General features: G+C 53.0%; 1 protein-coding gene across 1 annotated transcript; it reads right to left on the reverse strand.

Moving 5' to 3' along the window:
- Positions 1 to 516: 516 nt before the first annotated feature.
- Positions 517 to 8,243, reverse strand: LOC126517474 (uncharacterized). The gene is made up of 3 exons (XM_050167199.3): positions 8,131 to 8,243; positions 2,067 to 6,322; positions 517 to 950 (listed from the first exon to the last, which is right to left on the reverse strand). Exons 2-3 carry the CDS (start codon positions 6,308 to 6,310, stop codon positions 821 to 823), a joined length of 4,374 nt encoding a protein of 1,457 aa, XP_050023156.2. The 5' UTR covers positions 6,311 to 6,322; positions 8,131 to 8,243; the 3' UTR covers positions 517 to 820.
- Between the last annotated feature and the right edge of the window lie 4,465 nt (positions 8,244 to 12,708).

The raw sequence follows: 12,708 nt of genomic DNA on the forward strand, positions 1-12,708 counted from the left end.
AATTTAAATCCTTCACTCGTACACTCTTAAGCAATATTACACCCTTTTGGCACACAGCGATAATCGTCATCTATCTGGTCCGCATTTCCTTTCTTTAACGCGGCCAGCCCGGTACTTTCCAGTAACGAACGGCCTGCGTGTTATCAGCATGACATAGCATTCCCGACAGTAAAGTAGCGGGCGCGGCGTTTTCAAGAAAGGAAACGCAAGCAAGGCAGATGACGATTATTATTGTAGAACCGTGCGAATCCACAATAGGTCAGCAAGGAGGTCGGCGGACTGTCTTGCGACCTTCGATACCACTGCGCGGTTACTTCGATACACATGCAAGGCTGCGCAGAAACTGAACAATCGCTGGGATAGTTCTCGCAAAGAGGCCATAATTATTGAAAATTTGATCCAAGCGTCGAATTAACAATGTTCCACACAACATGCAAAGAGACCCACGGCAACAAATGTGTCGCTCGTAGTAAACCGACGGGTTAAATAAGCCAGAAACATCCAAGCAACGGCAGCTTTTAGTTCGCGGAGGTCTTCCCAGGTTTTTATTTTGCGTGTCGTAGACCTGCTTTCTCAATCAGTGCTCCGCGTTTTTTTTTTTTTTTTTTCTTTTCCTGGAGTCGGGCACGTCACGCTTTCTTTCGAGGCCCCAGAGTCGAGTGCGGCCAAGCGTCGCCTGTGGGAAGAAGAAACTTCGAAACGCTTCGAAAGACGAGTCGCCGACTAGACGCCGAGAGAGCGCCTGCCCGGTGTCGGGTCGAGCCGCTGTGTGTACCGCGCGGCGGCAAGCGTTTCGGACGGCGTGTCCGCGGCTCGGTGGTCACTCGACGGTGACGCGCTTCTTGCCGAGCGTGTTGATGACAAGGATGATGCTGATAAGGGCCACCAGGGCGACCAGCGCGTACGTCAGCACCTGCTTCTCTTGGGCTGGGATTCGCAGTCGGTACGCCCTGTCGCCATGGGCCACGAAGAGACGTCCAGAACGTTAAACATCATGAGTCATAAAGAGCATAGCATAGGCTTACATTAAAACGAACTAAGAATCTGTCCCGGCGCACGCGATATGCAATACTAAACAATGGAGTACTGGCAACTGCCGTTATGCATCTGAACAATATTTACGTTCCCTAAACAAGCGTTTGGCGAATTAACACAGTGCCTCGGAAACTGCGCGAAGGAATGCCTGAAAGATAAACCTAACACTCCACTACAGTGCAGAAATGTCACTGCTTGGATGTACAACACCCAACACCTTGAGTGTTGTAAACAAACTCCTCGATGGGGCATAGTACATTTTTATTCTACTCTGGAACAAAGAGCGAACTTGATACACGAACAGCAAAACATTGAGTTTAATACAGTATTATATGCATCTCCACCACCAATGAATTTTTATCAGGACCCCTTTTTGTTAGAGAATTTAAAGTTGGGGCGCCGTCGTCGGGCCGCAAGATGGCACAATGATGATAGATAATTTCTAACGACATCCTACTTGAAACGGGCGGCGAAAATTTTCCCCTAGCGTGCTTGAGCTCCGCGTGGCGCAGAGTCGTTACTGGACCAATTGAATTCCTCAAAGTAAAATGCGTAAGAAAAAAATCGTAAAGTACGACCTAAACACAACCTACAGACATGATAGCGTCGGAGTGTAATGTGAATCTACCAGAAATCACATTTCTGTCACGCGGAAAACACAAAACCCTTTTCCAGCGTTTATACCATTCATACAGAGCGGCGCGGCCCGCTCTGTTCCTTGCAACACCACCGTCCAGATGGAGCCCGCCTACGCACATCCGCAAGAAAGATGCGGTTACTGGAAGGCGTGACAAGCAGTCGGGGATCTTTGAATGCTGTCGGCGTTCCACTCTAAAAGGCGAAGCTTAAGCGTCCTCCAAATCTTTATTAAATCTATTGCAGTCTAATGTTTTGCCTATCGCTACTTTTGTGTTTTTGCTCGTCATTACGACTTCTGCTTCCACATTGGAAAAGTTATATCTATGCAACGACGCTGGCTCCATACCTTCCCTGCTTTTTGATTTCGGCCAATAGTTGCGAACGCTTATTACCGTTTGTAGAAGGCTCTCTTTTTGTCCCCGTGGCAGGAGCTGGTGGGCGTCATGCGGGGCGGACTCGACGAGTCCCGCTCGATGTTGCGCATGACGACGTTCGAGAGCTGCTCTTGGCGCTGTTGCTGCTGCATCATGGTGATCTTTGAGCGGCTTCCGGACAGCCCCGGAGAGACGCGCGAGCCGCCGCGCGGCGACTGGTTGTAGCCGCCGGCAGCAGCAGCAGCAGTCACTCGGCTCGTCTGACCGGTCACCTGCAGCTGGATGGGCAGGATGTACCGAGCCTGCGGGCTCTGCCTGCCACACAGAGGGCTGCCGCGTGACTGCAAGTGCTGCGGCTGCTGCGACAGCTGCAAGTTGCGGCTCACGGCGGACATCGTGGCGGACCGCCTCGGCGGTCCGTTGCTGCCCACGCTGCCTTGGCGGTAGGCGCCTCCCGAGTAGCGTTGCGGGAGACTTTGGCTCAATGAGGACGTGACGCCAGCAGCTGCCGCACCGTAGCGGGACATCTTGTTCTCTGTCACGAGGCGGCTGCCCTGCGCGTTGCTCAGTCGCTCCATGGACTGCTGGGATCTGACGGTGTAGCGACCGCTGGTCGAGTACATGTTTCTGTTCTCGTAGCGGGTCGACTCCTCGTCCCTGCGGAACGGCGACTGTCGGTTCTGAGACCGGTGGGGCTGGAGAATCTGTTGTTGGTACTGCTGCTGTTGTTGCTGCTGCTGTTGTTGCTGCTGTTGTTGCTGCTGCTGCTGATGCTGCTGCTGTTGTTGCTGCTGAAGCTGCTGGTGGTGCTGTCGAGCGTTCGCAATCATGTTCTGCACCACGGACGCTTGTCCGCTTCGCTGTTTCTCCTGCATGGGTTCCTTCTGGCGGGCGGCGATGATCTGCGGCGCGATCTGCTGCGCAATCTGCTTGGCGATCCGTTCGGCTTCCATGTAGCTGGCGTTGCGGTTGGGACTCTGGTAGCGAGCTTCCCCGGCCGTCTGGAACATGGACGAGACGGACCTGGGCGGCTTGCACACCATCCCGCCTTTGTCGCGGCCACCGCGAGGCGATGGAGGTCTCTCTCCGCTCGGGCGCCTCGTCATCTCGAGCGGCGAGGGCGCTCGGTTCTCCGCGCGCGGGCTGAAGCGGGAGCTTTCGGGGCGCTCGTTGTAGATGCGTTCCATCCACACCTTGTTCGACTTGGGCTTGACATCGGCCCGCAACTCGGGAACGCCGTGCATAGACCGGGCTGTAAGGTTCGTGTCCGACGTCACAACGGTGCAGCGAGTCGATACGTGCGTCGAGTCGTCGCCGTGCGGAGCGTATTTACGAGACGGAAGGCGGGAGTGTGGCCTCGTCGGAGAGGCGTCGACGTAGGCCCTCGCGGTGCAGCTTATTGCTTCGGGATTCGAAGCCGGGCCGATGATGGACACGTTTGTCTGGCTACTGGCGCTGCACGAGCTGATGCTGTTGGCGGCGGCCCCTTTCCAGCGCCTCGAACGACGCTGGCCCTGCATGGGAGTTTCACTCCGTGCTGGCCCTGCACTGGGACTGCGGCTGCGGCGACTGTGTCCTGGCGAGCGGCTGCGGCTCGTGGTGGAGCTGGTGCGGCCGACCGATATGGTCAGACTACGCGGATAGGCGCCGTCCGAACGGGCGCGCTTCGCCCGTCTCTTGGAGCGCGACCTGTGCTTCGACCTCGATCTGCCGTTTTCCGAGCTGCTCGACGATTCTTGGACTTCCGTGACATTCTCGTCGTCGGACTGCGTCACGCGGAAAGCTTTGGTCGTTCGCACTCGCTTTCCGTTAATCTGGCGCTCTTGAGTGTTGTACGAGGCCATAATCACGCGCTCTCCTTCGCCACCGTCGGTGTCGAACGACTTGGCCCCCTTAGCGCCTTTCTTGCCGTCGGTCTGAATACTTTTGTTCGTGGGTTGCTTGCCAGTCTGGATGCTCTTTTCCTCCTTGACGACTTGGGCTCGCTGCGGTATCAGGTAGACAAGCTTGTAAGGGGAGTCTGGCCGCGCGACGAGTATCTTGGTGTCTTCGTCACTAATCTTTACCGCCAGGTTCTCGTTCACTATGTTGGCGATATCCTCTTCAATGTTCTTCTTCAGGTCTTCGAAAGGCACGTCCTCGCAGCAAGACTTGAGCTGCGCGCACTCCTCGCACGGCGGCGGTGACGGCGGGTCGGGGATAGGCGGAGGAGGCGGTGGCTGCTGGGGCATGCCCATGGCACCCATCATGAAAGGATTCATCATGCCCGGCGGAAACATGAACGGCATGCCGGCGCCCGGAACGAACGGTGACGTGCCGAATGTCTGCGTGTCCGCCACTCTTTCGGGATATCGGTTCCTCTGTGTGGCCGCGTCGTCTGTGTCGACCCTTGCTTCGATGCTCTTTGAATCCTTCATTGGCCTTTCCGTCTGCGATGTCGTAGATACCGGGTCATTACGCGCCGTCTGGACAGCGGCTGATTTTTTTCCCGTGTCTTCAGAATCCGTCGTGGTTGACTTTTCAGTCTTGATCTTCACGCGTTGCTCGATGCGGACACTAGAACCGGTTCGGTTAAGTTCATCTACGTCACAGGGCAGCTCCATTGCGTACTGTTTGGTCCATTTTACGTTGACGTCAGTGTCAGAGGAGCTCACTTCTATATGATCTTTCTGGTTGATGACAATGTTCTGCGGCTGCTGGGTGTAGCCGTACTGCTGAGCTGGCATGGCTTGCATCATGGGCGGCTGCATCATGGGCTGACCCATATGAGGCATCATAGTGGGTCCCATCTGTGGCATCATGGATTGTCCCATCGGTTGCATCATCGGCTGTCCCATCTGCTGCATCAGGGGTGGCGCCATCATTGGCTGCATCATCGGTTGTCCCATCATGGGCTGCATCATTGGCTGCATCATTGGTTGACCCATGGGCTGACGATACATCATGGGATTACCTTGGCCGCCCTGGTACATCATGTCATCCATGTAAAGAACTTCCTCTGTCTCCTCTTCGTACATGTCCCCTTCGTCGGCGTAGTCGGCGTCGCCTTCATCGACGTACATCATGCGACCTCCGCCGCCAATTACCAGCTCGTCCTGAAACATGACGTCGAAATCTTCCTCTGCCGGGTACACTGGGCGTCGGGGCTTGCGACGCTTCCCACTCGGGTACATAACTCGGCCTTCTTCAGGCTTGTACACAGCCTCGGTCGCCCCAGCTTTGTTAAGGTACGGGTCGTAGTCGTCCTCTTCCACTTCCATGTCTAACATGGGCGGCCTGTACGGACGCCTCGGTCGCGGTCCGTAGATCTTTTCCATGCCGCTGTCGATGACCCGCTGAACACTCTCAGGCATCAGCCAGCAGGTCATGCGAGGCGGCTGCTCCTCCGATGTCGACGACTCTTCGTCCTTAGTGTAGATGGTGGCCGCCATGGCCTTCTGGCCGCCTGGCGGAGCTAAGCTGCCGCCTGGCGGAGCTAAGCTGCCGCCTGGCGGAGCTAAGCTGCCGCCTCGAGAACCTGCGATCGCGCCTCCGCCCGATGCACGCGCTCCCTGTTGCATCGAAGCACGTCCTGGCACCGACTCTCTCGGCCGCGTGGGGGTAGGGAGCCCCTGAGCCGGCACCCCTAGGAGCCGGTCCCGAGCGTAGCTCTCTTCTTGGCGCATCAAATCTTTCTGCGCGGTCTTACTGAGCTCGCTCAGGCGCGACCGGTGGTCGGTGATGATGGCCGCCATGTCTGTCTTTGGATAGTTGCCATCCGTGGCGTAAGACGTGCCGGTCGCCTTTCCCGCGACGATTCTCTCCTGAGAAGGACGCTTCATCGGCGATCCGCCGCCAGCCCCCTGCTCCTTTGGCGGACCAACGTCCGCGTCCATCGCGGGTCCCCTGACGTCGTCGGACATGCGCATGTTCATGTCGGTCTTGATGTTGGCATCCGACGCGAATTCCGACTCGGCCTTCACGGTGGTCTGCTCACGCAGCTTCTGGTCCAGCATCTCTGGCTTGTCGAGGTTCTGGCCGATTCTCTGCAGCCGGGCCTCCTCGCGTTGTAGGAGGTTCGTCATCTCGTGTTTGTCGCCGCCGGACTCCTCGGCCCTCTTTGGGGGGGCAACATCTTTTTTGCCCAGAATGTCGCGCTGGTAGGCAGCCTCCTCGTCGCGCAAGTTTTCAGATACCTTGGTTGGTCGGTCTGGGACCCCTTCCTTATTGTCCGTGATCGCAGCCGCCATGTCCGTCTTGACCCCGCCCTCTCGGCTGGCCATGGTGGCTTTGGTCTGAAAAAATGGAGAAGCGTGCACGCAGAGCGGCTCGCAATTAGTATGTGCTGGAGGAAGGCGTTCACTTCCGTTTAACAAGTCATTCCCCGCAGCAAGCAGCAAACCAAATCATCAGATACGTGCACCTTTCACACATTCAACACTGTAAGTTAACACATGTGAACACAGATTCAGACTTATTTTACATTTCCTACTTGCGAAATTTGCGGAGTGAGAATGACTTTACGGACAGTAGTAAGTATGCTAAGGCTTCAGTGTATACAACAGCGAGTATTGAAGAGATGGATATTATTGCTACCTACCATTCTGTTAAGAAATAAAAAGTTCAGAGGATGATTATACCCCTTATATACGCATATTTGAAGACGTTTCCACGCGACCTGTACAATTTATAGACAATGGTATGCGGCGCATGCGCGCCTTGGAGTGCTCTATGCCTTCATGTGTAAGCCTTAATTCCCCTGCGAACGTAACGGAACTGCTGCCAGTGGAGTGCAGAAGCGCATATACTATAGTGACTGTACTGACCAAATATGACCACATTATATCGTCACTACGCCATAACTCCATCTCTGAACTTTTCAACCCTCGAGCACCGCATCAAAACGGCAAGCTTGTGCCTCTTTTACAAGTGTTATCACTCGCAGAGCGACATCGCGCCTGCGCATCGCACTTCATCCCGCCATACTCAAAGGCTGTTTATCCCCCACCGGCTCGCACCGACGCTCATCTCAACTCCTCCTTCGTTCGTATATACAGCGAAAGACTGGAATCATCTTCCTGCTGCAGCGGTGCGCCCCTCCAGTCATTCATCTTTCAAGCCATTCACCGAAAATATAACCTACTATAGATATGCACACCCCTCATGTATTTGAGGTATAAATAAATGAGTGAATAAATATGCTGACCGAACATGAGGATTATCCATATGAGACACCGAACAGAGAAGAACCTGGAGTGCATATTACAGGAGTACATTCCAGAACGCAAATGGAGCTAAAGATAGAGACATTATGTCGTATGTTCCACTTATACCCCTAACCAAGCTACTGGCGTAGACGTGTCGGCAGCACAAGTCACGGATAAGCTTTTAAAGCGTTTACTTTCTTTGGAAACCAACCGCGATTTCTCCATGCCCAAGAGTTTTCGTGGGCCGCGGATCCCGAAGATAATGCAGACTAACACAGTGGTAAAAGCCGCACGGTGGTACGGTATCGCCGTGCGGGGATACCGTACCACCGTGCGGTACCATCCTGCGCCCCTCTTACCACCAGGAGGGGCAAGGAGGGGCGCGGTAGGAGGGGCGTATGGAATGGCATTCTCGCATTCTTCCCTCGTGACAGCTAGCGTGTTGAGACGCTGCCGTTTGAGGCGCAGTGCCTCTTGTCGAAGCGCCTGCGGCCAGAGGCGGTCGCAAGACACTGCGCGGCGTTCCGAACTGGTCCTGGAGGAACTGGCGCTCTATAGGTAACCGTTGGCGGCCGCGTAAGGATAAGGCACGGTGGCATGGGCAGCGCTACCCAGAACACACAATGCGACACTGTCGCAAATAACCAGCTCCGTCCAAAGAGCAATTGGCGGAAAGTGTTGTGACATAGTACGTGTATGATTCGACGTTTATACAGCTGAAAATCGAGAAGCAGCTGCAGCAGCAGCTGGTCCCTTTCGAGGAAGGCCGCAGTGACCAGGGCCGTTATGGCGACAATGTTGCGACGTCGGCGCTCCCCACCGCGCGATTCGTAGTGGGCGAGGCAAACGGACAGAAAAAAGAAGGCGCTCGGCGCGGCCTTTGAGGCGAGACTTACTGTGGTTGCCTACCCCGTCGGAACCATGACGAAAACACAAAAACCCAGAACGGGAGCACTTGCAATCGCGGCCCCGCTCGAGACGGCACCCTCGAGCGCGAGCTTTCGACGCGCGACCGCCGCAGCTTTTTCGTCGTCTGGTCACTGCGGCTCACACAGATGGCCACCGTGGTCTCTAATGCCTCTCAAGCCGTACTGTTATTTAAAAAAAACACCTGAGAGTACAGTTGCGTCATGAACTGCCAGTTGCGAAAGCCAACCAAATCGAGACGCTGAACGGCTGATCAATTATTACCGTCCACGCTCGGCCTTTGCAAAAAGAAGTCAGTCATGAGGTCGGAGCAGTGGGTATGAACCAATGTGGTACGAAAGCATGACAGCAACTTCAACTGCACGCTTCCCTGTTCGATGATCCGTTGCAGTGGGTGTGTGCCACTGCACCTTCCTGAGCTGATCATCGCTGCATGGCCGCATGCGAGACCCTGAATGCTATATATTCAGGACATTGACACATTCCGCCATATTGTCCTGATCGCAATCTTGTCAGCTCTGATTGGCCCAGAGGGCTGCTACGGCCTCTCTGATTGGCTCAAAATGCCGCCATTACCAAATTTGACAATATGGCGGTCCACAGTATCGCTCTATGGACGATGTCAAATTCCACTTTGTCAGCTCTAGTTACCCCGCGGTGAGCTCTACGGCTTCTGATTGCCTCAAAATCCCGAATTTGCAGAATCGGACAATATGGCGGATTTTGACAATGTCCATAACAGTGTATCGCGGAATAGCTCCCAGCTAATAGCGCAAAGTGGCTTTTCGAATTGCAAACTAACGACATCGACGCGAACATCGTGCTACTTTCAGCGAGCTTTTGTATACTTCGCCTGTCAGCGGCTACCAGTTCATTTTTGTGAGCACTGATTTCTTTTATTTTTCCTTTTTCTATATTTATGTTTTTTAACGCGAACAAACCATTGATTATCCAAGCATTTTGTATCAGCTAGGAGGAGAGGAGAGGAGTAACCGTATACTTAATGCTTCAGGTAAGGAATGTACCTGTATTTATGTTTCACGAATTAATCATGTGCTGTTATCTTCGTTTGACTTGTATCGCTGAGATGTGCTTCCTTCTAACATCGCCCCCTGGCTGTATGTCATTAACACTTCTATCGTTTTGTTTGCAGGTGAGACTTGTAGCCCAGGTAACAGCGGAGATAACCGTTGTTTTCCAGTCAGATCAAGTGAGGGTACAGCCACGGATACGAACGGAAGAGGGCAAGCACTATTTTGCAAGTCGCCTATCCCTCAATCGCGCTTTCGGCGTTGTCGGCATGCTATTTTATTCTAGATTTAAAAATACAGGAACGAAGCTTTGCGCTATAAATTCGATAGTATAATACGGTGCAAGCTTCACTTACTTTCGTAGACCTGCTGTCCGGCTTCTTTGAAGAGTTGTTTGGAAGTAACTCGCGCTCATGGTATACTGTATTCATCACGCGACGCATATTGTTGCTTGATCACACCTCGGGTATTGATGAGACAGACAGTCCGAAGTAGGGTTGCTTCCTGTTTCGAAGCCTTTGTGAAAATTACGACATCCGTATAGTTCGCAGTAAAATAAGGGCCAGTAGCTCCGAGAGATTTGAAAGCGTCGTGTCTTCCGACACCCGCATATTTTGAAAACTGCCGAGTCATTTAGTTAGGATGGGCTCTCCGCAGTAATTAAGCAGCGCGTGTTACGGCGGGGTAAGGGAGCCTCAGCTAGGCGATTGACCACAGCCGTCTGGTGATTGACCACAACCGTCTGGACGAGACGTTGTCCCTATGTCCGTAATTATCCGTCAACTTCGTTCCTGACGCATTTCAGGCGAGTCCACCTCCCATAGCCTCGTATCCGTCACCCCACTTCCCTTCTTGAAATTATTTTCCGTTACTCATTGTCGCACTCTTTAACGCTCATCGGCTTGTAGAGAGGCGAGGTGGCCCCTAACATTCCTATGCATATTTCTGTTTCTGCGTGTACTTCGAGGCCATTCACATTCCTGCCCTCCCACCTGTTTGTTGTGGAGGCTTCTTAGCTTCCAAGGCCCAGCACCACCTCCCTTGATATATTTTGGCGTGCGCAAATCAACGTTCTGTAGGTCTTTCTTTCTTGTCCTGTTTTCATTCTTAACGGCGTATACAAACTAGCCTAACAGCAAGCTGTTCTCAAGTTTATGAACGTAATTAAAGCCAGATACAAGGGAAAGAAGAAGAAGGAAATAAAAAAAGAGGAGGGGTGTGTGCTTATGCGTTTCCTACAAGCAAGTCACATTATTTCCGTGCAGCGTGGTCGACGACTCGGTCAAGTATCAGAAATGAGAAGCTCTGTGTGATATTGGGAACAAACAATAGGAAGAACTCGGAAGCAATATTCTTTGTAACTTGTTTGAGTAGTAACTAGCGCGTGTAATGCATTCCTGTACAAAGGGTTGGAGGCTAGAGACCGCTTTCTTTTTTTAAAGTTTTGACTGGTTGCCTGGATGATCTCGTTTTGTTTTCGCAACTTGTCCGGATAACAGCTCTGGCTTTTGGCTGAAGGTCACTTGAAGGTCGCTAACAACTGAAGCCAAAATCATTTCATGCTTAAAATACGAAGAGCAATTTCTCCACTTATCTACAGCCATGTAACAGTACCACGAGAGATATAACAAACCAATATATAAATGAAGACGTTGGTAGCACCGTATAGTCATAAATTGCATATAGAAGGTGTGTTAGGTCCTTACAAAAAGGTGGCTAAAAATGTTTCTTGAGCGAGTAATCAGTGGTGAATAATACGCAGTCGCAACGCACGAGAGACCGTTCGTAATGTATACACAACGAAGTGCGATTGGCAAAGCGTCTCGCTGGGTGCTTTTCTCGAAGCCTGCCGCATGAGCTCGATGCAGGTCAGGCACGTACCCAGGGGGGCGCTCCCGAAGACAGCGCAATGCCGGGCCGACCCTCGGCAGGTGAAGCAGGCGTTAGGCACCCCCCATAACTGGGCTGATCCCGAAGATAGTGTAATACAGGCCCGACCAGCGGCCGAGGTGAAGTAGGCGTTAAGCACTCCCCATAACTGGGGCGACCCCGAAGATAGTGCAATGCCGGGCCAACACGCGGCGGAGGTGAAGCAGGCGTGAAGCACTCCCCATACGTGGGCCGATCTCGAAGATAGTGCAATTCCGCGCCGACCCGCGGCGGAGGCCCACATTACACAGTTGCGCTGGTCATCCTTCTTCACAGATTGGAATGGCACTGAGTTTTTTTCTTCAATATCGCTTGTTTACTTGTTCTTCCAGCGCTTCTTTCCTGCGCGAGTCCATGTGATGTGGTTCCTTGTTTGCCAAGTAAAGGAGATGTGTATCACACAGGCGTACCTGTTAGGTACTCCTTATTTCATTTCCGTTTTCCGGGTTTACGTTTCTTTATGGCGAATCGTGGGCAATATTAACATTTGTACTAGTAAAGGTACCTCCCCTCATTTGCACAGAAAAGTTACCTTGGGTTGCCCCCCCCCCCCCCCACGAACAAAAAATCCTGGGTATGCCTGATGCAGATATTCTTTTTCAACAGTAACACGCATTTGTGAACTGATATGCATGCATATTAAAGATGCTTTTTCTCAAGCTTTTTCTTTATTTTTTTCGCGGGACTACAAATGCAACCGAATCCTCCGCCTAATGTTGCGACGCCTGGTAACCTCGACCGGCGTTACTATTGGGTAGCGTGGCGTCGTCGGCGGGCTGCAGGCGTCCGATATACCATGGCGACCAGGCAAGGGCGAGACGATTTCTAGTGCGAAATTGCACTGTTTATTCAATGGTTGGTAAAGGATAAGAAGAAGAGAATGAATGAATTGAAATCGAAGGTGGGATCTTGCTCACGTCAACGTCACGTGACATGCACTGAGTCATTTCGGTGCTTGGCGGCTGCTCCCACTTTCCTAGGCGACGTTGCACTTGCTTGCCTCCGCTGGCGGAAACCTGCGGGTCCGGGATCGTAGGCGGCTGACCCTTTCTTCTAGGCGACGTTGGTTCGCGGAAAGGGCCTCCCCTAGAGTCGGTCATTTCGCGGAAAGGGTCTCTCCTAGAGTCGCGCAGCTTGTGAAAGGGTTCTCCCCTTGGTCGCACACACACAAAGGTGCCTGTAAACACTGCGAAGCGCCCGCCAGACCGGCAACCACTCGAGACAACCATAGCAAGTTAGGAATCTACCCTCCGTTTCTGTTAAGCAGGGTCTTTGAGCATTCTTTTTGCCCGGGGTGTTACACGCCAATCGTAACACTACGCTGGGGACGCGCCATGGAGAAAGGAGAAGTTAGGAGGGAGCATCGCGCACCGCAATTGAAGCCAAACCTGTTGGTTTTAGTGTTCCCGCACCGCAGGCATAGCCACGGCAGGGCAGCTTCACAAGCGCGCACCGGATAAAATATTATGGCCATGAGCCATTCCAATCTGTGAAGGTGGATAACCAGGGAAGCTGTCTTTTGCCTCTACCAATATGGCCGCCGCGGCTTCACTCGCTCCCTTAGGCGGCTGAAGGCATGGAGTTTCA

This window comes from Dermacentor andersoni, chromosome 3, assembly GCF_023375885.2.
Source record: "Dermacentor andersoni chromosome 3, qqDerAnde1_hic_scaffold, whole genome shotgun sequence".
Taxonomy (NCBI): Eukaryota; Metazoa; Arthropoda; class Arachnida; order Ixodida; family Ixodidae; genus Dermacentor; species Dermacentor andersoni.